The 27,682-nt window shown below is 47.2% G+C and overlaps 1 protein-coding gene across 4 annotated transcripts in view; it reads left to right on the forward strand.

Moving 5' to 3' along the window:
• Window positions 1-27,682, forward strand: part of LOC143961707 (CD209 antigen-like protein C) — a 321,050-nt gene that overhangs the window by 5,696 nt on the left and 287,672 nt on the right. For 3 of the 4 annotated variants that reach the window (XM_077471028.1, XM_077471032.1, XM_077471029.1), the window contains exon 2: window positions 4,455-4,535. The exons of the other annotated variant lie outside the window; for it this stretch is intronic. In XM_077471028.1, the coding sequence (XP_077327154.1) occupies window positions 4,455-4,535 (81 nt within the window). The remainder of the gene's footprint in view (window positions 1-4,454; window positions 4,536-27,682) is intronic. 4 annotated transcript variants of the gene reach the window in all.

Here is a 27,682-nt window from a genome sequence, read left to right on the forward strand (position 1 = left end):
ACAGAGCTTGAGATATTTTGCAAAGAAGAATGAATATAAATGTCACTCTCTAGATGTGCAAAGCTGGTAGAGAAAGGCGGTTCCTCAAACTATTGACTTCGGGGGGGGGGGGGGGGGGGGCGCCATACAAATGTACCCCCCACACTTTTCACACATTCATTTGTAAAAAAAAAAAATTGAAAACCTTTTATCAGTTTCCTTCCACTTCACAATTATGTGTCACTTTTGCCGCGTACACACGTAGCGGACTTGCCCACAAACGGCACTTTTTCAGCGGACTAATACGGCGTACTAAGTCCGCCGGACTATCCACCGTACTTTTGAAATGAACGGACTCGCCCACACATGCGGAGGAAAGTCCGCTCAATTTGAGCGCGTCTCCAGGTAGGCGGGGCCCGTGAAGGAGACGTCGCTGGCCCCCCACCTGGTATGGACTTAAGGGGGAACCCCCAACGCCGTAAAAATCAGCGTGGGGGTCCCCCTTAGGTCCACATCAGAAGATAGGGTTGTCCGGAAAAGAGGCCCTTGTCCTCATCAACATGGGAACAAGGTGCTTTGGGGTGGGGGGGCCGCGCGCCGCCCCTTCCCCAAGGCACCCCCCCATGTTGAGGGAACGCGGCCTGGTATGGCTCAGGAGGGGGGGGGGGGGGCGCTCGCTCATCCCCACCCCCTTTCCTGGCCGGCCGGGTAGCGTGCACGGACAAGGGTCTGATGTGGACCTGGGGGGGACCCCCACGCCGATTTTTTTTGGGTTCCCCTTTAAGTCCATACCAGGTGACGGGGTCAGCGACGCATCCTTCGCTGGCCCCGTCTACCTGGAGACGCGCTCAAAATGAGCGGACTTTTCTCCGCGCGGGAAAAGTCCGCTCATTTCAAAAGTACGGCGGACTGGCATACCAACGGCCGGACTGTCCGCCGAAATGCAAGTCCGCCGGGAAGATTGGAGTGCAAAACTACTTTCTAAGTCCGCCGTACCTTGGGGGTAAAAAAAGTCCGCTGGAGGCTACACACGGGGGGATTGTCCGGCGGACTTGTGTTTGCCGGACTTTTCCACCCGACTGTTTGATCGTGTGTACGCGGCATTTGTGTTGCTCCATCACATAAAATCCCAATAAAATGCATTTATATTTTTGGTTGTAACATGACAAAATGTGGAGAATTTCAAGGGGTATGAATACTTTTCCAAGGCACTGTATGTTTTGTTTCTCCTCTATTTAGGACATAATATGTCTTATTCCCTTTGATGTTTTCAATCATGCTCTAATAACATTTTTGTAATTTTATATACATTTGTTGATGGTTATTGGTGCCTCAAAGCCTCCCCCATGGTTGTATTTTTTTTGTAATTTATCTATTAAGGCCCATACACATGATCAGACTTTTTGACAACAAACATGCAAATTAGCTGTTTTAAGGCAACATCCGACCATGTATACGCTCCACTGGACAAACTTTTTCGGGTTTTCATCGGACTTTTGTTGGCTGTGCGAACGGACAAACTTTCCAGCAACAAAAGTCCGATGGAGCAAAGTCCGATCGCGTGTACAGAAAACCATCGGACTTTTGTAAAAGTACAAACAGGCATGCTCAGAACCAATGCCAAAGATCAGATAACAATACAGAAGTTGACCAAAGGTGGCGGAAAAGAGCTGAAAAACCACGTGATTTGGTGAAAGTTGGCTGAAAAAGTCCTGCTGTGTGTATGCAATACAAGTTCACAGCCGACACCCTTTGTACAAAAATCCACGGGAAAGTTTGTACAAAGTCCGATCGTGTGTATGAGGCTTTAGGGTTGACACCTCCACCAATGAGATCCTTAAGCCTCATACACACGATTGGACTTTGTACAAACTTTCCCGTGGATTTTTGTACAAAAGGCGTCGGCCCTGAACTTGTATTGCATACACACAGCAGGACTTTTTCAGCCAACTTTCACCAAATCATGTGATTTTTCTGCTCTTTACCGCCACCTTTGGTCAACTTCTGTATTGTTGTCTGATCTTTTGCATTGGTTCTGAGAATGCGTGTTTGTACTTTGTACAAAAGTCCGATGATTTTGCGTACACACGATCGGACTTTGCTCCATCAGGCTTATGTTGTCAAAAAGTTTGTCCATTCACACAGCCAACAAAACTCTGATGAAAACCAAAAAAGTTTGTCCGATGGAGCGTACACACGGTCGGTTGGATGTTGCTCCAAAACAGCTAATTTGCATGTTTGTTGTCAAAAAGTCTGATTGTGTGTACGGGCCTTTAGGCAACATCCGATCATGGGTACGCTCCATTGGACAAACTTTTTCGGTTTTCATCTGACTTTTGTTGGCTGTGCGAACGGACAAACTTTCTGGCAACAAAAGTCAGATGGAGCAAAGTCCGATCGTGTGTACAGAAAACCATCGGACTTTTGTACAAAGTACAAACATGCATGCTCAGAACCAATGGCAAAGATCAGACAACAATACAGAAGTTGACCAAAGGTGGCGGCAAAGAGCAGAAAAACCACATGATTTGGTGAAAGTTGGCTGAAAAAGTCCTGCCGTGTGTATGCAATACAAGTTCACGGCTGACGCCCTTTGTACAAAAATCCAAGGGAAAGTTTGTACAAAGTCCAATCGTGTGTATGAGGCTTTAGGATCTCATTGGTAGAGGTGTCAACCCTAAGGCTTCATACACACGATCGGACTTTGTACAAACTTTCCTGTGGATTTTTGTACAAAGGGCGTCGGCCGAGAACTTGTATTGCATACACACGGCAGGACTTTTTCAGCCAACTTTCACCAAATCATATGGTTTTCTGTACACACGATCAACAAAAGTCTGATGGAGCAAAGTCTGATCGCGTGTACAGAAAACCATAGGACTTTTGTACAAAGTACACACACGCATGCTCAGAACCAATGCAAAAGATCAGACAACAATACAGAAGTTGACCAAAGGTGGCGGTAAAGAGCAGAAAAACCATGTGATTTGGTGAAAGTTGGCTTAAAAAGTCCTTCTGTGTGTATGCAATACAAGTTCACGGCAGACACCCTTTGTACAAAAATCCACGGGAACGTTTGTACAAAGTCTGACCGTGTGTATGAGGCTTTAGGGTTGACACCTCTACTAATGAGATCCTTAAGCCCCATACACAAGATCAGATTTTTGTACAAAGGGCATCGGCCGTGAACTTGTATTGCATACACACAGCAGGACTTTTTCAGCCAACTTTCACCAAATCACGTGTTTTTCTGCTCTTTCCCGCCACCTTTGGTCAACTTCTCTATTGTTGGCTGATCTTTTGCCCTGGTTCTGAGCATGCGTGTTTGTACTTTGTACAAAAGTCCGATGGTTTTGCATACACATGATCGGACTTTGCTCCATCGGACTTATGTTGTCAAAAAGTTTGTCCGTTCGCACAGCCAACAAAAGTCAGATTTAAGGCCCGTACACACGGTCGGACTTTTTGACAACAAACATGCAAATTAGCTGTTTTGGAGCAACATCCGACTGTGTGTACGCTCCATCGGACAAACTTTTTCTGTTTTCATCGGACTTTTGTTGGCTGTGCGAACGGACAAACTTTCTGGCAACAAAAGTCCGATGGAGCAAAGTCCGACCGTGTGTACGCAAAAGCATCGGACTTTTGTACAAGGTACAAACACGCATGCTCAGAACTTATGCAAACGATCAGACTACAATACAGAAGTTGACCAAAGGTGGCGCTGGAGTCATTGAACGTCCTCTTTTGATGTGGCGTCCGTACGTTGTGACGTCACCACGTTCGTGTTTGTTGTCAAAAAGTCCGACCGTGTGTATGCAATACAAACTTGTGGACCACGCCCTTTGTACAAAAGTCCACGGAAAAGTTTGTACAAAGTCCGACCGTGTGTATGAGGCTTAAAGCCTCATACACACGATAGGACTTTGTACAAACTTTCCCTTGGATTTTTGTACAAAGGGCATCGGCCCTGAACTTGTATTGCATACACACAGCAGGACTTTTTCAGCCAACTTTCACCAAATCACGTGGTTTTTCTGCTCTTTACCGCCACCTTTGGTCAACTTCTGTATTGTTGTCTGATCTTTTGCATTGGTTCTGAGCATGCCTGTTTGTACTTTGTACAAAAGTCCTATGGTTTTCTGTACACACGATCAGACTTTGCTCCATCGGACTTTTGTTGCCAGAAAGTTTGTCCGTTCGCACAGCCAACAAAAGTCTGATGAAAACCAAAAAAGTTTGTCCGATGGAGCGTACACACGGTCGGATGTTGCTCCAAAACAGCTAATTTGCATGTTTGTTGTCAAAAAGTCTGATTGTGTGTACGGGCCTTTAGAGCATATCTGATATGTGTGGATCTCTGATGGGAAGAATATTGAGTGGAGAGTATGCATTGCTCTCATAGTGCTACATTATATCTGAATATCCTCCCTGAAATCTACAATATTGATAAGAAGGTCTATGCTTCTCTGCAGAGCAATTTTGTGAGGAAAATATATATGCCAACACGTGTGATCTTGATGTACAGAGGAGGAAGAACACACCAAAAGCCAAAGGTAAGTTATTATAACGAGGGGTATCCTCTTCATTCATTATAAACAGCTGAGGACCCGAGTCTCCATTTATAGGACAAATGTCTACTAATATTAATATTGCTATACTGCCTCTATAAATCAGAGCAAATCACCTCTAAAGCCGCGTACACACGGGCGGACTGTCTGGCCAACTTAGTCCGTCGAAACACATTTCAGCGGACAGTCCGCTCGTGTGTGGGCTTCAGCGGACTTTTTCAGCGTGCAGTCTGGCGGACTAAGTATTTCGGAATTTCCGTAATATTGTCCGTCAGACTTTGGTTTCAGCGGACAATCCGCTCGTGAGTAGGCTAGTTGGACGGACTAAGTATGGCGCATGCTCAGAAAGGATTTACACGGCGAAAGGTTGCATTGCTGTGTCTTGGACTTCCTATTTCTAGTCCCGTCGTACGTGCTGTACACGTCATCGCGCAAGCTTTCAGCGGACTGTTTGTTCATCGTGTGTGGTCAAGTCCGTTCATTCGAAAGTAGGACAGACTGTCCGTCGGATTGTCTGACGGACTAAGTTGGCCATACAGTCCGCCCGTGTGTACGCGGCTTAAGCCCTTGTACACACGGTCGGACATTCCGACAACAAAATCTGTCGGAGTTTGTCCGACGGATTTTGTCTGAAACTTGTGTTGCATACACACGGTCGGACAAAGTTGTCGGAAAATCCAATCGTACGTAACGTGGCAATGTTATTTCATTACGACGGGACTACGTTCAGGCTAATAGCCAATAGCTTTGGTCTAGTAATTTGATCTGAGCATGCGTGGCACTTTGTCCGATCGGAATTCTCTACACATGATTGGACAAAGTCCGATCGGAGCATTTTGTCGGAAAGTTTTATAGCCCAGCTCTCAAACTTTGTCCGTTGGATATTCCGATGGAAACAGTCCGATGGGGCCCACACACAGTTGGATTAACCGACAACATGTGTACAAGGGCTTACTATATCTGTATAGAGGTAATAGGAGCCAGCATCTCATCGGTTGTTATGTTTCAGTATAAATTTCACACCCAAATACAATATATTGTGAGAGTGAGAGCCCCGGTCTCTGTGAAAATTAGGGTAAAATGGACGCAGGACTCTCAAAGAGGCAGTTTGAGAAGTCCCAGCAGAAGATTGGTGAAGCATAGAAAACTAGGCTTTAAGTCTTCTCTGGAATTTGTAAGTCTGGATTGGGGATGGAAACTTGAAGACCTCAAAGAGCATTGGGAGGGATGGAGTCTTCAGTCTTGTGTTCGGGATTTCCAGAAGTTCTGCAGGTTGTGAGTGTATGTCCAGGTGCACACACTCATTATAAGGCAGATCTGAACATAACTCAGGAGGGAGGGGTGCTACAGTTTAACAACCCAGCCAATATCCTTGAGACGGCACTCCATGTGGGAGAGGTTCCAGGTCAGTGGACTGAGAGAGTTGGGCCAGCTGAGAGAGTCGGGGAGACCATAGCTGAGACAACTGGAAGAGAGAGTCTTGGGGACCAGAGGGGACTGTGAGTCTTGGAGGAGTGTGAAAGCCTGGAGTGTCAAGAGAACCCCTTCATAGAGGCCAGGAGTGGGCCTGCGCAGCTTTGTACTGCAACCAAGGCTGAGCGAGCCTTGAGAGCGAGGTGGCTTGAAATTTTTGTTTGTGTTGTAATTTTTGGGATAAGAACCCCTGTGTGGGCAACCCATGCATGTATGAACTTTCATTTTTTGTTACTTTCAATAAAAGTGGGCTACCACGCCCTTAAACTGAAGTTCCTGTTGACTGTGAACTCACCTACCACTGAGCCAGACACCCCCCCAATATCAAAATATATATATATATATATATATATATATATATATATATATATATATACACACACAGTGAGGAAAAGAATGATTTAATCCCCTGCAGATTTCATAGGTTTGCCCAATTACTACATTTCTTTAATGGGCATCACTAAATGGCAGACCGCGGGCCAAATGCGAACCGCGTCACATTCCCATTCGGACCACCGCAGTACCGCCATTTAGCAACCCCCCCCCCCCGCCGTTGATCTGTAATCCTCACAGAGCCAACAGTGGGAGCCGAGACAGTTCTGGATGGAGGGTGGAGCTGGTTAACAAGCAGGTGATTGGTTGCTTCATCTTAGCAGCCAACCACCAACTTGCAACACCCACCCTCCATCCATATATCCTGTGCCTCCCTCTGATCTTCAGTCTGTGTAAGGTAAGATGGTGAGGTAGGTGGCGAAGTTACAGGAAGTGAGGACACTAGTATGAAAAGCTGAATAGGAGGTAAGCAATGTGTTTGCTGACAGGGCTGGCCCAAGACATTGCTGTATTGTGCTACTAAGAATTAAATTCTGCCCCCCACACCAAAAACAAACCCCATCACGCCCACCAAAGGTCCCCACATCCATTTTTGTATATTATGAAGGGGTGAGAGAGAGAGGTGGGAGTGAAAGAGAAAGAGAGGGGATGAGAGGGGGGTAAGAGGGAGGTGGGAGTGAGAAAGAGGGGGGCTGAGAGGGGCTGAGAGGGGGTGAGAGAGAGAGTGGAGTGAGAGACAGAGGAAGGCTGAGAGACAGGGGTGGAGTGGGAGAGAGAGGGGTAAGAGAGGGGGTGGGTGAAAAAATGTGTGTGCTGACAGGGCTGGCCCAAGACATTGGGCTGTCTGGATCCAGTAGTAAAATTCTGCCCCCACCCCCCCAAAAAAAAATTACACAAACCAAAAGACCCCCCCATCCATATTTGTTTATCATGAGAAGGGCAGGGGGTCAGAGAGAGAGTTGGGCTGAGAGGGGGTTTGAGGCAAAGAGGGTGAGAGAGTGTGGGTGAGAGAGAGAGGAAATGAGTGTAAGAGAGAGGGGGTGAGAGACAGAGGGGGGCTGAGAGAGGGGTGGAGTGTGAGAGAAGATGAGAGCGAGGGTTGGGTGAGTGAGAGAGTGGGGGTGAGTGTAAGAGAGAGGGAGTGAGTGAGAGAGGGGGGCCGAGAGACAGGGGAGTGAGACAGAGGAGTGAGAGGGGTGAAAATGGCTCAAGGGGCAGTATGTTAGGCACTCTGCCCCCCCCCCCCTCAAAATTCCGCCTGAGTCTGCTCCCTCTCATCGGGAGCAGCGATCAGTGTTGTGTCACTGCTAGCCCCTCCCCCAGACAGTTAGAATCACTCCCTAGGACACACGTAACCCCTTTCCCGCCCCCTAGTGGTTAACCCCTTCCCTGCCAGTGAAATTTTTACAGTAATCAATGCAATTTTATAGCACTGATCGCTGTATTAATTCCAATGGTCCCAAAAAATGTGTCAAAATTGTCCCCATGTGTCCACCATAATTTCACTGTCACGATAAAAATCGCTGATCGCCGCCATTACTAAAAAATGGCTTAAAACTATCCCCTATAACTATAATTTTTGCGCAAAATAAAAGCTTATTTTACCAAAAATAGGTAGAAGAATAGGTATCGGCCTAAACTGAGGAAAAAAAATATATATATATTTTCTGGGGATATTTATTATAGCAAAAAGTTAAAAATATTGCTTTTTTTCAAAATTATCACTCTATGTTTGTTTATAGCGCAAAAAAATAATAAAAACCACAGAGACAATCAAATACCACCAAAAGAAAGCTCTATTTGTATAAAAAAAAAGCACGTCAATTTTGTTTGGGAGCCACATCGCACGACCGCGCAATTGTCAGTTAAAGCGAAGCAGTGCCGAATCGCAAAAAGTGGCCTGGTCATTTGGCAGCCAAATGTTCCGGGGCTGAAATGGTTAAAGTGGTTGTAAAGGCAGAAGGTTTTTTACCTTCATACATTCAATGCATGAAGGTAAAAAAACGTCTGTGTGCAGCAGCCCCCCAAACCCCCTTATACTTACCCAAGCCCCCTCTTGATCCAGCGATGTCCAGGAGCGCCTTGCCTCTCTGGGTACTCAAAATCCTGATTGGCTATTGGCAGCAGCAAGAGCTATTGGCTCCCGCTGCTGTCAATCACAGCCAGTGAGCCAATCAGGAGATAGCGGGACCAAACCGCGGCTCCGTGTGTGAATGGACACAGAGCAGAAGCTCAGATTGGGAGCTCCCATAGCAAATTGCTTGCTGCGGGGGGGGGGGGGGGCACCCAAAAAGGAGAGAGGAGCCAGGAGCTCCAGCGAGGAACTCGAGGAGAGAAAGATCCAGGCTGCTCTGTGCAATACCACTGCACAGAGCAGGTAAGTATGACATTTTATTTTATTTTAATGAAAACAAAAATGAAAGCTTTACAATCAATTTAAGATTTCTTGGCTGTCACTTGGCAACTCGAAGTTTCAGCTCCCTCCATACATTTTCTATAGGATAAAGGTCTGGAGACTGGCTAGTTTTCTCCATGACCTCAATGTGCTTCTTCTTAAAGTGATTGTAAACCTCTGATTGTGACTTTTACCTATAATACGGCTTACCTATAGGTAGTGGAAATATTTCCTAAACATGAGCTGTTTAGGAGATATTTGCTGTACACTCCCTCTGTTTCCTCAGGTATATATCACTAATTTACTATCAGATATATCAGTCTGGATGTCACACCACTTCCTCAAACTCAATCTATCCAAAACCAAACTTAGAATTTTTCCTCCCCCATATGCCCCTTCCCCTTCCCCTGATCTCTCGGTCAAACTCGATGGCACAACTATAAGCCAATCCCCGCATGCCAAGGTTCTAGGTGTGGTCCTGGACTCTGAAGTCTCCTTTAAGCACCACATCCAATCACTGTCCAAATCTTGCTGCCTCAACCTCCGCAACATCTCCAAAATATGTCCCTTTCTAACCAATGACACAATAAAGCTCTTAATTCACTCGCTGATCATCTCTTGCCTTCTCATTGGCTTACCTCTACATAGTCTATCACCTCTTCAATCCATCATGAATGCTGCCGCCAGACTCATCCACCTTACCAATCGCTCGGTGTCTGCTACTCCTCTCTAGAGATGGCCTTGCGGTTCGCCCGGCGGTCGGTTCGCGGTGAACTTTGCTCGTTCGCGATTCGCCAAACCAGTGGACTTCTGGTGCTGTGGACATATTAATTTACATTGTGAAGAACTTCGACCCATGATACATCCATCATGGGGTACAGGACAGCCAATTGAGACATTTCAGCACATGGACATAACCCCTACCTTATAAATAGACCTGATCTGGCGGCCATTTTACATTCTGTCTTTTGTCAGTGTAGGGAGAGGTTGCTGTGTGGCGCAGGGACAGTCAGTCTAATCAGTAGCTATTACTATTAGGTCCACAAAAGTCCTTTTAAGGACTGGTATAGGTGTACAGTACATAGGGTTGTAATAAACGTATAATATACTTCCTTTCAAATATAGAAAGCATATTATAGTGGACTGCATGCAGTGCTGACCGATTCTGCAGCTTTCATTTCTCTGTGTAGGGACAGTTTGGTGTTTGGAGCAGGGACAGTCTGCAATTCAATAGCTACTAGGTCCACAAAGGTCCTTTGAAGGACTGGTATAGGTGTACAGTATATAGGGTTGTACACGTATAATATACTTTCTTTCAAATATAGAAAGCATATTATAGTGCACTGCTGTGCTGCTGACCGATTCTGCAGCTGTCGTTTCTCAGTGTAGGGAGGGACAGTTTGGTGTTTGGAGCAGGGACAGTCTGCAATTCACTATCTACTAGCTATTCGTTAGATGTTCATTTATTCTCTCCCTCAATTCTCTCGTCGTGCAGCCTACGTATTGGAATGAGCATGGGCACTCCGGCATGTAGGTTACATACTCCGAGTTGCATGTGATAAGGGGATGAATTTTGAAATGTTGTCCAGTGGTCACAGATTGGAATTCTGTGATTTTTTTTTTCTAGGTCCTCCTGGTCCTGGTTTTCTGGTCAATATAAATCTGTGCTGTTACCTTTAACTACTTTAATTCCACCAAGTAAACCGGCCTATTGAAATATCCAATTGAGGTGTATTTATCTCATTGTGGTCACCATTATAAGAAAAAATGTCTGAACCGAAGGTGTCGGATGTCGTGTAGGACTTGCAGGGTCAGGGCAACCAGTGGGGTACTGATTTAACCAGTGGCTCTTATGAGGGTACCGCTACACACATGTCATAAGGTACACAATATCATATACAGTGGTGTGAAAAAGTGTTTGCCCCCTTCCTCATTTCCTGTTCCTTTGCATGTTTGTCACACTTAAGTGTTTCGGAACATCAAACCAATTTAAACAATAGTCAAGGACAACACAAGTAAACACAAAATGCAATTTGTAAATGAAGGTGTTTATTATTAAAGGTGAAAAAAAATCCAAACCATCATGGCCCTGTGTGAAAAAGTGATTGCCCCCTAAACCTAATAACTGGTTGGGCCACCCTTAGCAGCAACAACTGCAACCAAGCGTTTGCGATAACGTGCAATGAGGCTTTTACAGCGTCCTGGAGGAATTTTGGCCCACTCATCTTTGCAGAATTGTCCTAATTCAGTTACATTAGAGGGTTTTCGAGCATGAACTGCCTTTTTAAGGTCATACCACAACATCTCAATAGGATTCAGGTCAGGACTTTGGCTAGGCCACTCCAAAGTCTTCATTTTGTTTTTCTTCAGCCATTCGGTGGTGGACTTGCTGGTGTGTTTAGGATCATTGTCCTGCTGCAGAACCCAAGTTCGTTTCAGCTTGAGTACACGAACAGATGGTCGGACATTCTCCTTCAGGATCTCTTGGTAGACAGCAGAATTCATAGTTCCTTTTATCACGGCAAGTCTTCCAGGTCCTGAAGCAGCAAAACAGCCCCAGACCATCACACTACCACCACCATATTTTACTGTTGGTATAATGTTCTTTTTCTGAAATGCAGTGTTCCTTCTACGCCAGATATACTTGGACACACACCTTCCAAAGAGTTCCACTTTTGTCTCATCGGTCCACAGAATGTTGTCCCAAAAGTCTTGGGGATCATCAAGATGTATTGTGGAGAAATTGAGACAAGCTTTGATGTTCTTTTTGCTCAGCAGTGGTTTTCTCCTTGGAACTCTGCCATGCAGGCCATTTTTGCCCAGTCTTTTCCTGATGGTGGAGGCATGAACGCTGACCTTAACTGAGGCAAGTGAGGCCTGCAGTTCCTTGGACGTTGTTGTGGGATCTTTTGTGACCTCTTGGATGAGTCGTCGCTGCGCTCTTGGGGTAATTTTGGGCGGCCGGCCACTCCTGGGAAGGTTCACCACTGTTCCATGTCTTCGCCATTTGTGGATAATGGCTCTCACTGTGGTTCGCTGGATTCCCAAAGCTTTGGAAATGGCTTTATAACCCTTTCCAGACTGATAGATCTCAATTACTTTCTTTCTCAATTGTTCCTGAATTTCTTTGGGTCTCGGCATGATGTGTAGCTTTTAAGGATCTTCTGGTGGACCTTACTGTGTCAAGTAGCTCCTATTTAAGTGATGCCTTGATTGTGAACAGGTGTGGCAATAATCAGGCCTGGGTGTGGCTAGAGAAATTGAACTCAGGTGTGGACAACCACAGTTATAGTATGTTTTAACAAGGGGGGCAATCACTTTTTCACACAGGGCCATGATGGTTTGGATTTTTTTTCACCTTTAATAATAAACACCTTCATTTACAAATTGCATTTTGTGTTTACTTGTGTTGTCCTTGACTATTGTTTAAATTGGTTTGATGTTCCGAAACACTTAAGTGTGACAAACATGCAAAGGAACAGGAAATGAGGAAGGGGGCAAACACTTTTTCACACCACTGTACTTGCTGCATCAATGTGAACAATGCATGCTCCTAACAGTGAGACCAGATAGTAAATAGGCAAACCACAACACCTAGGGCGAGCATAGGCGCACACCAGGATAAGACAGACGAACAGCACAAACGGTTAATGGACCAGCGATCCTATATCGGGTGCAAATGAACACAGAGCATAATTAACACCAAGGCACTGAGTATGTAATAGTGTAATCATAAGCGCAAAGGCCTATCCAGTTCTAAACCCCAGTATATAAAGATCACAACACACTTACTGAGTTGTAAACATAACATGCGGATCAGATGGTGATCATCTGATATAGAGGATACCGGGGACCGCACAAAGTTCCTGGAGAGGCGGAGAGCAGTTAGGATGCAATGGACTTGGCTGTGTGTGGTGCACGGGGGACCTAACACGAGTACACGGCTCTACTGGACTCTCCTGACATCACGGACACCCCAACGGGAGGAACTGATCAAAGGCCCTCTGAGAGTCAGCAGGAACATCATTGAAAGGCCATGGCGGGGTAATCATCCAAAAGCGTTACTGACCTTTTTATAATAAAGAGGTCCAGTACTGCTTGACATCTGTAGGACTCAACCCAGTGTTATATTTTACATTACCTCGGAACCTTCATAACCCGGCTTACCCGCCCCCTCCCAAACCTTGTCCCTCTTAACAAACGACTGGACAGATTTTGGAGTAAATGGCCATCAGGCCTAAACTTTTTATTAACCAAAATATAATCTTTAATAAATACCAACATTTAAATACGGTAAGAAACTTTCCCAGCCTTTCCAAGGGGTCATGGGTACGTAGCATCACAACATAAAATGGTCACTGCCAACAACTTCAACTGTAACCTCTTGACCTCCAGACGGCAACCCCTGTCTCAGAGGCTATAACCAACTGTAGCAGTGACCTACCCATTTTAAACCCTTCCAGGTCAAACCCTTGTAACCTGGAAGTACCTACAACCACTCCCATCCCATGGATGGGTACAACAGGCCTTTTTACCTGTACCTCACTTCCTCATCTCAAGCCCCCAGAACCGCCCAATGAAACACACTATCACCCGAGACCGAATCCCCGTACCAAACCAGGGAGGGTGGGTGGGGATTGCTTCCTCCTCCGCTCTCCAACTGCTAGCACTGTCCCTGCTAGCACGAGATGGACGCAGTGGCTCCGCCCCCTGGCTCCGCCCAACGGCGACTGTGCAGTCCAGCACATGTCATGCCGTCCCTGCGCCTACCTCCCCCTTGTGGATGCTAGCTGCGGGACTCACTGGTGTGCTGGAAATTATAAGCTTCTCCTATAAGCAAATAATTTCTTTGCGCTTAAAAGCACAAATACAATGTATAATTCCCGGGAAAGCACGCTTGTATATCTCCAAGTAACACAGACAGACGCTGGTATCACACTTGAGCTTAGCAGAATCCTCCCTAGGATGAGCAGCTCCCTTTATTTATATTGTAAACATGAATAAGAAAGGAAGTTGGTGGCTTCAGAATCAGCCAGACACTTGTATTATTTCAAAAGAACCAATCACACACATGTATATATTCAAATAGAAATACAGTAGTGATGTGTGCAGATGGTTGTGTGCAGAGCCATGTGGCAAGCGTCCTCTGAGACCCAAAGGGTCTCAGAATTTGAACACTACTTACATGGCTCTGAACACAACCGTGTGCACACTCCCACTGCTACCAATGACGCAAGCCGTACTCTATCATTGCTCAGTGGGCCATAATTTTGTATGGTTATGCTATGGTTCCCATGTACGCAGATCTGCTTACTAGGAACGTTAATGCAGTCACTAGGGATGAGCCCGGTGTTCGATTCAAACTCATGTTTATCGGCCGTTCGTCAGTTCGTCCGTTTATCGAAACCAGAACTTTGTGGCCCGTTCGCATCAAATTTGTGTGATACGAACGGCCCACAATGCACTGCGCCACTGTTACAGTGGGTGTAGTGTGCCTCCTGCACAGCATACACCTGAATCTACCCCCTCTCATTGCTGGTGTTGTGTAATTGATTTGTGCAACACAGGCATCTGCCTAATATTCAGTCAGTGTAGTGTGCCTCCTGCACAGCATGCACCTCAATCTACCCCCTCGTTGCTGGTGTTGTGTAGTTCATTTGTGCAACACAGGCATCTGCCTAACATTAACATAACATATTTTGGGTGCAGGGTTCCCCTTAACCACTTAAGGACCGCCGCATGCCAATGTACGTCATTACAATGGCATGTACAGGCACAAGCACGTACATGTACGTGCTTGCCTTCCAGCGGGTGGGGGGGTCCGATCGGACCCCCTCCCACTGCATGCGGCAGTCCGGTTCGCTTCAGGAGCGATCCGGGATGAGGGGATGGCCGTTGGTTTCTGGCCATCCCCTCTCAATCGCTCCTGGCGAATGAGAAGCTCCCTCCCACTGTGTATTGTATACACAGGCAGGGAGGAAGTGATGTAATTCTCCTCGGGACGGTCTTATTGACCGGACTGCGAAGAGAAGACAGAAAGTAAGTGCACCAAACACTACACTGACACTAAATAACACATAGGCACACAAACCACCCCGATCACCCCCCCGATCGCCCCCCGATGTCCCCCCCCGAGTCACACTGTCACCGATTGCAGTGATCATTTATTTACTGATCACTGCATTCAGTGTCAGTTGTAAAAGTAAAAACTGTCAGGGCAGTTAGTGTTAGGTCCAGGGTAGCCCCCTACCACCCCCCAATAAAGATTTAATCCCCTGATTGCCCTTAGAGTTAACCCTTTCACCCCCTTTTGCCAGTGTCACTAAGCGATCATTTTTCTGATCGCTGCATTAGTGTCGCTAGTGTCGCTAGGTAGCTAGTTATTTTTTTAGGTTCACCGCCAGGTTTTTATAGCGCTAGGTACCCCGATATACTACCCAATAACAGTTTTAACCCCCTGATTGCCCCTAGTTAACCCTTTCACTCCCTTTTGCCAGTGTCACTAAGCAATCATTTTTCCGATCGCTGCATTAGTGTCGCTAGTGTCGCTAGGTAGCTAGTTATTTTTTTAGGTTCACTGCCAGGTTTTTATAGCGCTAGGTCCCCCGATATACTACCCAATAATGGTTTTAACCCCCTGATTGCCCCCAATTAACCCTTTCACCCCCTTTTGCCAGTGTCACTAAGCGATCATTTTTCTGATCGCTGCATTAGTGTCGCTAGTGTCGCTAGGTAGCTAGTTATTTTTTAGGTTCACCGCCAGGTTTTTTTTTTTTTTTAATTTCAATAATTTTTATTGAATTTTCAGAAAATAACAGAAATCGTAAAGAACAAAGTCATATATTCAATATCTGCCATACAATGAACCGCTATTATGAAATAGTTGCTTATATTGGCAAATCTTTGCATAGAAAGTAAGTAAAGGAATAACTCGCTCATGTATTAGGCAAGAGATAACCCCCCATTCCCTCACAGGCACCCCAATGGGATCACATTGTACCTGAGAGGGAAGGGGCCTCTCACCCTACAATTTAAACATTACTAATAGCAAAAGAGAAAAAAAATATATATATATATATAAAATAAAGAAAGAATACATACACAACAGGAAATGTACAAAAATGGGGAAACAAGTGGGGCAATCTGAGAATACACGGGGTGCAAACCTCAAGTGGCACCAGGTAGCCAAGAGAATTGAAAGTTTAATATAGATATAATTTCTACAGACGATGTGAACTTTCACTTCCATTAGATGAAAATCTTGGATAGATGGTGCCCTTGCAGATGAATAAGAGGGAGAGGAAGGAGTGATGGAAAGGAAGGGAAGGGGGAGTCACTTTATGCAAATATCAAGGGCAGATATAAATGATAGGTACACGTACATGGTATGGCTTGAGGCATGAAAACACGTTATCATTCTTTAACCTTTAACCGTACACCGTGGGTGTGAAAGCCATAGTTTCCATTTGGTCCTAAATGATATGATCTTGAGATCAGTGATAGCTAATAGTTTCTCCATCTCGCACTGATGGTTGAGAGTAGTTACTGCATCAGTAAGGGATGGAGATTTATCCGAGTTCCACAGTCTAGTGATAGTCAATTTAGCTGCTAGCAAAAGATGAGTAAGTACGGTTCTGGTATTGGATGGAAATTCATGTATTGTGAGGTGAAGCAGAGCGAGTTCAGGGGAAGGATCTATACGTGTATCGCTTTTTTCAGATACCAACACAAAAATTTTGTTCCAGAAGGATCGCACCGATTTACAAGACCACAAGATGTGGAACAAAGTGCCTACATCACCACAATCCCTCCAACATAAGGCCGTGCGGTCCTGACAAAATTTACTCAATCTGTAGGGGGTGAGATACCAGGAGTGTACAACTTTTTGAAACAGTTCCCAATGATTAGCACATCTAGTAGAGGCGTAAGTGGTAGAAAATGCTGATTTCCAGTGAGTGTCAGGAAACGATTTACTCAGGACTTTTTCCCATTTGGAGATAGTAGTAGTTTTAGAGAAAGAGTCGTGGAAGGTATAAATACCATAGAATAGGGAAATTCCTTTAATGGAGTTACTAGGATCCTAGAGTAACTTATAGAGTGAAGAAGGCAATGACAGGTACAACGGTAATGGGCGCTTCAGTAGAGTAGAAATGAATAAATGCGTATATAGGAGAAATAAGCTGATGTAGGGAGAGAAAATTTGGTGATTAAATCGTCAAATTTGTATAGGGACATTTCATGGTATAAATCTTTGACAAGAGTAATGCCTTTGGAGATCCAAGGTTTCAAATCAAGGTACGGAATGAAGTCATAAAGAACCTCAAGCGGGGTAGACAGTTTACATAATGGCTGAGTAGATATGGAGGAAACATGAAACTCCGACCATAAGGTGGTGGAAATCTGGATAGTGGGAATATGGGAGGGAGGTACACGAGCCCCTAGTTGAATAGCTATCAGGGTTGCCTTGAGATTTCTATTAGGGTTATCACCGGCTTCCATGGAATTCCACGTTTTGTGTTCGGATGGGGACCACCAGTATTTAAGTTGGTCCAGGACACACGCTTTGTAGTACGCCAATACATTAGGGGCACCCATGCCCCCAATTCTCTTATGTTTTAAAAGGATAGTAATAGAGCACCTGGGAGGTTTACGATTCCATATATAGTGATTAAACGTTGTTTGGACTGAGGAAAGAAAGGTGCGGGGTATAGGGAGGATTAACGTGCGAAATAAATAGAGAAGTTTGGGGAGGATAATCATTTTAAGTGCTGCTATTTTCCCCGTGGTAGATAGACCTTGAGTATGCAGATGTGACAATTGTTGAGGTAATGTTTCTAGAAAGGGTTTAAAATTATAGTTAAACAATTGAGAGGTCTGACGGGTCAAATTAATACCTAAAAAGGGTATAGAGTGAGTGGCCCACTTAAAAGGGAATCGTTTGGATAAAGTAGATTTCATGGCCACTGAGACGTTAATATCAAGAATTTGGGATTTTGTGGCATTCAATTTATAATAGGATACAGCACTGAAATCCTGCAGCAGTTGTTGAGTTGCAGTCAACGATGTCAAGGGGTTAGAGAGTATAAGCATTACATCATCAGCGAATAAGCTGATTTTATGCTCTTTACCAGCTATAGACATTCCAGTTATTTTAGGATGAGATCTGATATGCTCTGCTAGAGGTTCCATGAGAAGTGTAAAAATTATTGGGGAAAGGGGGCACCCTTGTCGTGTCCCGTTGGTAATGTGTATCTGTTTGGAGGTGATCCCAGATGTAAGTACCGTGGCCGAGGGGTTGGAGTAGAGAGCTAATATAGCCTTTTGTAACCACCCTGCGATTCCGAAGGCGTTGAGCACTGCCTGAAGGTAACCCCATTGGACCCTGTCGAATGCCTTCTCCGCATCCAAAGATAGAAGCAGAGAAGGCACCCGAGAGGATCCAACCTGTGAGATTAAGTTGAGAAGATGTCTAGTGCCGTCTGGGGCCTGACGACCAGGTACAAAGCCTACTTGGTCCGGGTGAACTAGATAGGGAAGGACTGATTGCAATCTAGTTGCTAAAAGTTTGGCATACAGCTTTACATCCGTATTAAGAAGGGAGATAGGTCTATAGTTAACTGGGCTAGTGGGGTCTTTGTCAGGTTTAGGTAACGTCACAATCACCGCTTTAAGCATATCAGTTGGAAAAAATCCCGAGGACGAAGCAAGATTGAAGACTGATTGTAGGTGCGGGGCAATTTCTGTAGAAAGGTGTTTATAGTACTCATTTATAAAACCATCTTCTCCAGGAGACTTACGGTTGGGAAGTTGGTGAATGGCCAAACAGATTTATTGTGTAGTAAATGATTGAGAGATGGAGTCAATTTGATCTTTAGAAAGGGTGGGTAGTTTTAAATCCTTTAAGAACCCATCAATAAGTTTTGGAGATGGTTGAGGAGTAGACCCGTCATTGCGAAGATCGTATAACGTTTGATAATAGTCCGCAAACACATTGGCTATATCTTTAGGATTGGTAACAGATTGTTTGGTAAGTGGATGGGTAAGAGTGGCTATTCTTCTTTTTTTTTGTGTAATCAGTATTTATTGCAATATAACAGAGACAGAAAAACAATACAGGTCCAACATCACATTGAAGTGCAATATTTAGCGGCCTCAAAAAAGGCCACTCCAGTGCTAGAGTAACATCATGTAAGTTGAACATTTAACCAGACTTAAAGAGAGAGGTCTTAGAGTCATAAGGAGAAGGAGAATGTCTTGGGTGTATACATAGCAGGCGGGCTGGGAAACCCAGATAAGTGCCAGGGTAAAAGGAAACAATTACCTCAACCAATAGTGGGTCAAAATCCGGCAGACAGAGACCAGAGAAATGGACACCGTCCCGGCACCAGGGTAGAGGGGGGGGGCCCCAACAGCCGCCAGCTAACCACCCTCCACCGCCAGCGCATCCCGGGAGCCGGTGTCACCACAGAGGGTCGGCCGGAACGCCTCCCTCCGCCAAACTTAGAATTTCTTGCCTGGCAGCCCAAGCGTCAAAATAGGGATCCCAGCCCACCACCTACCAGCTTCGGCAGCTCAGGTTACATGACATTCTGACCCAAGAAAGGTAGAAAGATGGGGAAGAGGAAAAGGAAAAGAGAAAAGGTCAGCAGAGGGTAGAAAGGAAGAACGACAGGGACAGGAAGAGAATAGGAAAAGTAGGTCCATTTACCTGAGTATAGTCACCAAATGTCCGCTCCGTCCGCACCGGGCACACCACTCCCCAGCTTCAATATTCGTAAGCAGTATGCCTACGCTAAGAGCTTCCAGGGGGAGATCCAGTCCCCCCCTGGGCTCCGCCCAGTCTGAGAGTTTTAAGGGTGGGGTCTGCCAATTCCAGCAGAGCCACGTCTAGACTGGAGGGCATATGGTTAGGATCCGATGCATACGTCGACCAGGATCTCCAGATATCGTGGAAACGATCCTCTAGGCCTTTACAGGTAGCGACCCAGTGCTCTGCCTCCTTCACCGCATGCACTCCCCTGCACCACTCTTCTCGAGTGGGGATTCCAGGCCGCTTCCAATATAACGGAATCAGGCGTCTGGCTGCATTCAGCAAATGTGCCAACACGGAATTCTTATAAACCCTAAGCGGGACCGAGGGCACCTGCAGAAGGAAGTGCAGCGGCGAGAGGGGGACCTCAATCCCGGTCACAGCCTTCACTTGACCCTGTATGTCTTCCCAGAAGGGTCGGATTAGGGGGCACTCCCACCACACGTGAACTAGGGTTCCTCGCTGTCCACATCCCCTCCAGCAGGACTCCGATGCGGAGGGGTAAATACAGGCCAAGTCTGCCGGCACCCGGTACCAGCGTGCTAATAACTTAAAGTTGGTCTCCTGAACCTTGGAATCTCTAGAGGACGAATGGGTGAGGGAATAAAGGTGTGATAACTGCGTCTCTGTGAACGTTGTCCCCAAGTCAGTCTCCCACCGTCTAATATAGGCAGGAGTAGTCTGGGAGCTGGCCGAGTCCAACAGCCGGTATAACTCGGAAACCAGGTGTGGAGTCGGCTCCTCTGCAAGAAAGATGCGCTCAAACGGGGTAAGGGTCCGGGGATCCCTAATAGTATGACCATGTGCCTGAAAAAAGTGGTGTAGTTGCCGGTATCTCCAGTAGTTCATTCGGGAGCCACAGCTACCGACGGGCAGGGCCTCATATGGCATAAGACCACCATCCCTCAAGAATTGCCCGCAACTAGCGTTCCCATCGTCAACCCAATTCCCAAAGAAACCCATCTGTTCTCCCGGCGGGAACCACAGGAAACCCCCCAATGGGGCCACCGGGGACATAGGGGGAGCCAGCTTAAGGGTCGCATTGAGCCTGTCCCAAACTGAGAACACATGGGTCGTCAGAGGGGAGGTCGTCTCCGCCAGGCCCCTATATACCCGGGGCAACCAGGGCGCGTAAGCCAAGTTCCTACCCGCCAGATACTTCTCTAAAGGGACCCAGAGCTTAGTTCGAGAATGGAAATGCCAGTCTAGAATCTTCTGGAGGGCCACCGCTTGATAATACTGTCTAATGTCTGGGACACCCAGTCCACCCCACCTCTTCGAACGACGCAGTATCCGTAACGCTATTCTAGGTTTACGGTCGTTCCATATAAAGCGAGACATCATACTATTTAAGCGGTCAAAGAAACATTTGGGCAAGGGGATCGGAAGCATCTGTAAGTAAAAGAGCACACGGGGTAGGACATTCATCTTTATGACACTCACCCGACCAAACCAAGTAAACGCCGTCCCCGTCCAGTGTAAGAGATCTCGTTTGATCGCATCCAGTAAGGGTGGGTAATTAGCTAAGTACAGGGTATCGTAACGGTTCGTTAAATGTACTCCTAAGTATCGCAGGGACGACATAGTCCAAACGAAGGGAAAGGCGGACTTGAGGGATGTCATGAGATGCGGGGCTAAGTGGACAGGGAGTATTTCCGACTTTGAAAAATTTATCTTAAAATTAGACAATGACCCAAAAAGTTTCAGTTCCCTCATCAGATTTGGCAGAGAGAGCAGGGGGTCCGTAAGGTGAAACAACACATCGTCAGCATAAGCCGAGAGTTTGTGTTCTGTGTTACCAACTTGGAGGCCCTTAATATCGGGGCTAGCCCGCACCGTGCGGAGAAACGGCTCCAGCACTAGGGCAAACAAGAGGGGTGAAAGAGGACACCCCTGCCTCGTGCCGTTTCTAATGGGGAACCGGGCCGACAAAATCCCATTTACTTTGACCTGAGCACAAGGTGCAGAATATAAGGCCGCAATCGTCGTCAACATCCGCTGGCCCAGTTGTATTGAGTGAAGTACCTCTGTCAGGTAGGACCAGTCTATGCGGTCAAAAGCTTTTTCAGCGTCAGTGGACAAAACAATATACGGATGCGGGACCGGGTGGGAGCGGGCCCAGTGAATAAGATGGACCGCTCGAAGGGAGTTATCCCTGGCTTCCCTCCCAGCAACAAAGCCTGTCTGGTCCGGGTGGACCAGGTCAGGAATAAGGAGCTTCAGTCTATTTGCTAGAATTTTCGTCAGAATCTTTATGTCCACATTAAGGAGGGAAATAGGGCGGTAGCTCTGGGGGACGGTGGGGTCCTTGCCCTCCTTCGGCAGCACAGTAATATGAGCCAGAAGGGCTTCCGGGGGGATGGCACTGCCCCCTGCGATAGCATTAAAGTAAGCGCACATGGGAGCCTGTAGCTGGGGCAGGAAAGTTTTATAGTAAACCTTAGTAAATCCGTCCGGACCAGGACTCTTACCATTGGGCAAGGACTCCACCGTGGCCCCAATCTCCTCCACCGTGATTGGGAGTTCCAAGGCAGCGGATTGTTCTTCGGTAAGCTTCGGCAGATCAGCCGCCGCCAAATAGGCACGGGTCGCCTTGAGTCTATCTACTCGGGTCGCGGGGGAGATTGTAGAGTCTAAGTTATATAATGTTGTGTAATAGTCACGGAACCCGGCCGCTATTTTAGAGGATTGGACAACCGGAACCCCTGCCGAATCGTGTAGTTTGTGAATATAGGTCTGGGCATGGCGTTTACGGAGGGCACGAGCCAGCATCCGACCGCACTTATTCCCGTGTTCATAATACTTGTGGGCCAAAAAGCGAAATTGTTTGCGGGCTTGGCGGTCTAATAACCGCAGAAATAATTCCCGTAGCTCCATCAGGGCCAACAAAGCCTCCGGAGTCCCATTAGTTTTATGAGCGAGTTCCGCTTTCTGAAGGGCAGTATACACCCGCGTAAAATCCGCCCGACGAGCTTTTTTAAGCCTAGACCCCTGAGAGATTAATGCCCCCCTAACCACCGCCTTATGAGCTTCCCATACAACCCCCTCACCTATCTCAGCCGGTGTATTCTCCTTAAAGTAGTTAGTCAGCGTATCCGTGACCTCCTTCACCGCTATGCCATCATCCAATAAATTATCATTAAGCCGCCATGTCCAGGCCCTCTGTTGAACCATGGGCAGGGCAAAAGCCACTGTCACTGGGGCATGGTCTGAGATGGAAATGACGTCTATGGCCGCAGACTGAAGGAGTTCCAGGACATTACGGTCAACGTAGATGTGGTCAATCCGTGTGTACACATCATGTACCGAGGAATAATAACTGTAGTCCCTATCCGAGGGGTGCAGTATCCGCCAACCGTCCGACAGGAGATGGGATTGCAAAGTCTTGCGGTAATGTTTAAGGAATTTATAGGAATGGGAGGGTCTCGCATGGGAAGTGTCCAGTTGGGGGTCAGGGCTTACGTTAAAGTCTCCTCCTACAATTAGAAAACCTTCCCGAAACTCCGCTAGACGGTCCAAGGTACGGTCAATAAAAGCAAGTTGGTCAGCGTTAGGGGCATAGAGTGTCGCGAACGTATAGAGTTGTCCAGCTATAGTGCCCTTCAAAAAAACATACCTGCCCTGGGGGTCAACCCTATGAGCAGAGGGTTGGAAGGGGCAGGACTTATGTATGCCGATAGCTGTACCGCGCGATTTAGCTAAGGGGGAGTTGCTTAGAAACCACTGGTTGAAAAGATGGGTGGGCAATTTAGGGGACGACTGATGCGTAAAATGAGTCTCCTGAAGGAAAATCACCTGCGACCTCAGCCGCTTCAGTTCCCCCCAGAGCTTACTACGCTTATGAGGGGAGCATAGGCCCCGAACATTGTAAGTGCTTACCCGCAATGTAGCCATCCCAAAAGTCCAGGCCGGGACATGCTCGCGAAGTGGTGGTGCGCCCGGTGCAGACGGCAGAACATCAGAGCAGACCTAAAGAGAGAAGAGTCAAGAAGAAGAGGGCAGGCAAAAGAAGAGAGGGGAAGAAAAAAGGGGAGGAAAAACATACATGTGAAAGATATACAAGGTACAACTGATAAAACATAGCGGCCGAGGCCGGCTAGATGTAGAAAAAAACTAAAAGCTATGGCGAGGTCCCCACCCCCCCCAAAGGGGGGGTGGGGCCCAAGCCACAACTCCAGATCCTCACCAGGATCTAAACCCGTATAGAAGAAAAAAAAAGAAAAAAACGGGCATCCTACTGGGGGTACGCGGAATCCCATAACAAAGAGGGAAGTGGGTCCCCATCTCCGCCCACCGCACCTGACTTAGTGCGATAAAGGAGGGGAAAAAACACATAAAGCAGCAATCATTAACAGTTCACAGGGTCCCCACGGCAGAACCAAAGAAATGAAAATAATAAAAAAAAATAATATGGCCATTAAAAAGAGAGACAAAAAAAATCAAATTAAATTAACTGCCAGTGCGAACCAAAAACCCAGAACCAGCTCAGGGTGCCGTGGGGAATTCCAAGTAAGTCAAGTCAAGTCAACCCAGAGTTCTTCAGATCACAGGAGTATGTCCTTGGGAAAAAGTTTTGGTACCCTCAGGGACCCGGGGCAGCAGCATCCGTGGAAAGATCCCTTGATTGTCTCCTGTGGCGCCGTCTGCGGTTCTGACTTCTAGCTGGCAGCCACGGTTGCGGTGTCGGCAATCTAAAAGCTGCAAAGTCCGAAGGGTTCCTCCAGTCCGGGAAGTCTACCTGTTCCAGCTCCAAGGCAGCCAAAAAATGTGGGAGGTCATCTTTAGTGCGGAGAGTCACGGTCTTACCATCCCTGGTAACTTGTAGGGCAAAGGGAAACCCCCAGCGGTATGGCAGTCCAGCCTCTTGAATAGCCAGCAGGAGGGGACGCAAGGCCCTGCGTTGCATAAGAGTGCGCCTTGAAATGTCCGGGTAAAAAGCCAGGTGTGCACCATCAAAATCAAAATAGGGTTTCCCTCTCATTTTCTGCATTATGCGATCTTTAAGCGTATACTTATGTAGCTTACAGATAATGTCTCTGGGATTATTCACATCTTGAGAGGGGGGTTTCAAGGCACGGTCAATTTCCACAGTAGCCGTAGCAGGTAAGCCTAGGATCTCCTTAAAAACACCCTCCAGGGTAGGAACAATGTCCCTAGCTCCCGTGGCCTCAGGTAGGCCCCGGATCCTGATGTTAGCTCTGCGACTGCGGTTCTCGGCGTCGTCTAACTGGCAAAGCAGGGCCTCAATCTGACGGCCCTGTGCATCACATTGGTCCTTCAGCATATGTATAACAGGGAGAGCCTCCTCAAATCTCTGCTCCAGGGACTCCATCCTACCCCCCAGGTGTACTGTGTCTGCCTTAAGCTGTGCAATGTCCTCCTTAAACGCCTTCTCCACTCTATCTGCAAAGCGCTCCAGGTCAGCTTTGGTGGGGAGGGACAGAATATGGCGCCTGATATCCGCATCAGCCAGGGGGTCCGGTTCGTCAGGGGCTTCTGGCAGCAACCCGGGGGACCGTGGGGAGGTCGGGGGGGCCGAATCACTCACCAACTGCGGGGAAGGTATCGGCGAGGCATCCCTCCGGTGCGACTTTGTGGCCGTGGATGGCGCGGCCTTGCCAGCTTTCAGGGCCTTGCCTGCCGGCGCCATTTTGGAGGCCTCCCGGCCCTTCACCTCCTGCCCCGGGAAGAAGTTGTCCAGCTGTGCTTGCCGCGAGCGGTCCACCCGTGAGTGCTGGGATGACGCCCGGCTCTTGTGGGACATCGCTGTGTGAGGATGGGGACAGATTCACCCTCCGTGCGCTGTTATCATGCGGCGGTGAGACGGAGCTGAGGAGACACACGTCTTCACTCCTCCATGGTCAAGCCACGCCCCGGCTATTCTTCTTTTAATCTGTTTTGCCTTCACTACTCTAGCCAACTAGGGATGAGCTTCGTGTTCGAGTCTAACGTACGTTCGACTCGAACATTGGCTGTTCGTCCGTTCGGCGAATTCCGAACGTTTTGGATGTTCGCGTCAAAATTCGAGTGACGCGCGCGCGGACCACAATGCACTGCGGTGGCGCAGTGCATTGCTGCCCCATGATTGGCCAAGCATGCACTGTGACCCCGCATGCTTGGCCAATCGCAGCGCCGGCAGCGAGGAGAGCCATGATTGGCCACAGGCATCCTGCCTGTGGCCAATCATAGCTCAGGCTGTGTAGTGCACGCCCCACACTATATAAGGCCGCCTTTGAGGTGTAGTGTGTTACTTAGCATCTGAAGCAGTGGGTGTTCTGTGTACCTTCAACACAGTACACACCAATGGTTTTTGGCTGATTTCCTATCTTGCTGCTGTGTAGTGGTTGTTGTCTGTGCCCTGTCTGCAGTATACACCACTATATTCACCTCACCTATATAGCTAGTGATCTAGCTTTAACCACTTAACAACTGCCCATTGCCGATTAACGGCTTCAGGGCGGTTGTTTAACTCTGAGAGGCCGTTAATTAACGGCCTCCTAGAATTCTGCTCTCGCGTGCCCCGAGGTGTGCGCATTCGAGAGCATCCGTGACCGCCGGGTCCTGTGTGCATCACGGATCACGGTAAACGGCCGCTCATAGCGGCCGTTTACCACGTGATTGCTCCGTCAAATGACGGAGTGATCACTTGGAAACAAACCGGCGTCATTTTATGACGCCGGTTCCTCCCTCCCCTCTCTGTACCGATCGGTACAGCGGAGGGGAAAGAGATCGGTGTCAGCAGCGATGTGGGCTGCATCTGCAGTGCCCACATCGCTGCTCACCGAATTTAACCCCTCAATTCCCTGCCAATACTCTGCAATACCAGTGCATACTCTGCAGTACCCTGCCATTACTCTGCAGTACCCCGCCATTACTCTGCAGTACCCCGCCATTACTCTGCAGTGCAGTACCCTGCCATTACTCTGCAGTACCCTGCCATTACTCTGCAGTACCCCCCATTACTCTGCAGTAACCCCCATTACTCTGCAGTAACCCCCATTACTCTGCAGTACCCCCCAATACTCTGCAGTACCCGCCATTACTCTGCAGTACCCGCCATTACTCTGCAGTACCCCCCAATACTCTGCAGTACCCGCCATTACTCTGCAGTACCCGCCATTACTCTGCAGTACCCCCCATTACTCTGCAGTAACCCCCATTACTCTGCAGTAACCCCCATTACTCTGCAGTACCCCCCAATACTCTGCAGTACCCGCCATTACTCTGCAGTACCCGCCATTACTCTGCAGTACCCCCAATACTCTGCAGTACCCTGCCATTACTCTGTAGTACCCCCCAATACTCTGCAGTACCCTGCTATTACTCTGTAGTACCCCGCCAATACCCCGCCAATACTCTGTAATACCCTGCCATAAATTGCCATACCCAGCCATATTCAGAGATACCCAGCCATACTCGGTGATACCCTGAAATACCCAGCCATAGACGCCCCTCACTGCCCTCCGGTGCTTCTACCAACTCGCCAGTACGATCAAAGCCAGAATCTTTTTTTATTTTTTTATTTCAGGCTTCCCAGCCTAGAGGTGAGATGTGGGGTCATATTGACCCCCCAGATTTCACCGTAAAGAGGACCTGTCACCCCATATTCCTATTACAAGGGATGTTTACATTTCTTGTAATAGGAATAAAAGTGATCAAAAATATATTTTTGGGGAAAAAAATGTCAAACTAAAATAAATAAAGTAAAATGAACAATAAAAAAATAAAATAAAAATTAAAGCGCCCATGTCCCCATGTGCTCGCATGTGCCACACATGTGAGGTATCGCCGAGAATGTTAGAGCGAGAGCAATAATTCTAGTCCTAGACCTCCTCTGCAACTCAAAACATGTAACCAGTAAAAAAAAATTTAAAGCGTCGCCTATGGGGATTTTTTAAGTAGCGACGTTTGGCGCCATTCCACGGGCATGTGCAATTTTGAAGAGTGACATGTTTGATATCTATTTACTCAGCATAACTTCATCTTTCACTTTATGCAAACATTGGGCTAACAAGTGGCTAATAATAGAGCTTGCAGTCAGTATTGTTAGGAGATAGTGCGTGCTGTCTGCGTGCTCTGTACCCAGTACATACCGCTATAATATAGGGCAGGCCCCTACTT

The sequence above is a fragment of the Lithobates pipiens genome, unplaced genomic scaffold (assembly GCF_037356315.1).
Source record: "Lithobates pipiens isolate NorthernLeopardFrog02 unplaced genomic scaffold, aLitPip1_a1.2 Scaffold_8, whole genome shotgun sequence".
Taxonomy (NCBI): Eukaryota; Metazoa; Chordata; class Amphibia; order Anura; family Ranidae; genus Lithobates; species Lithobates pipiens.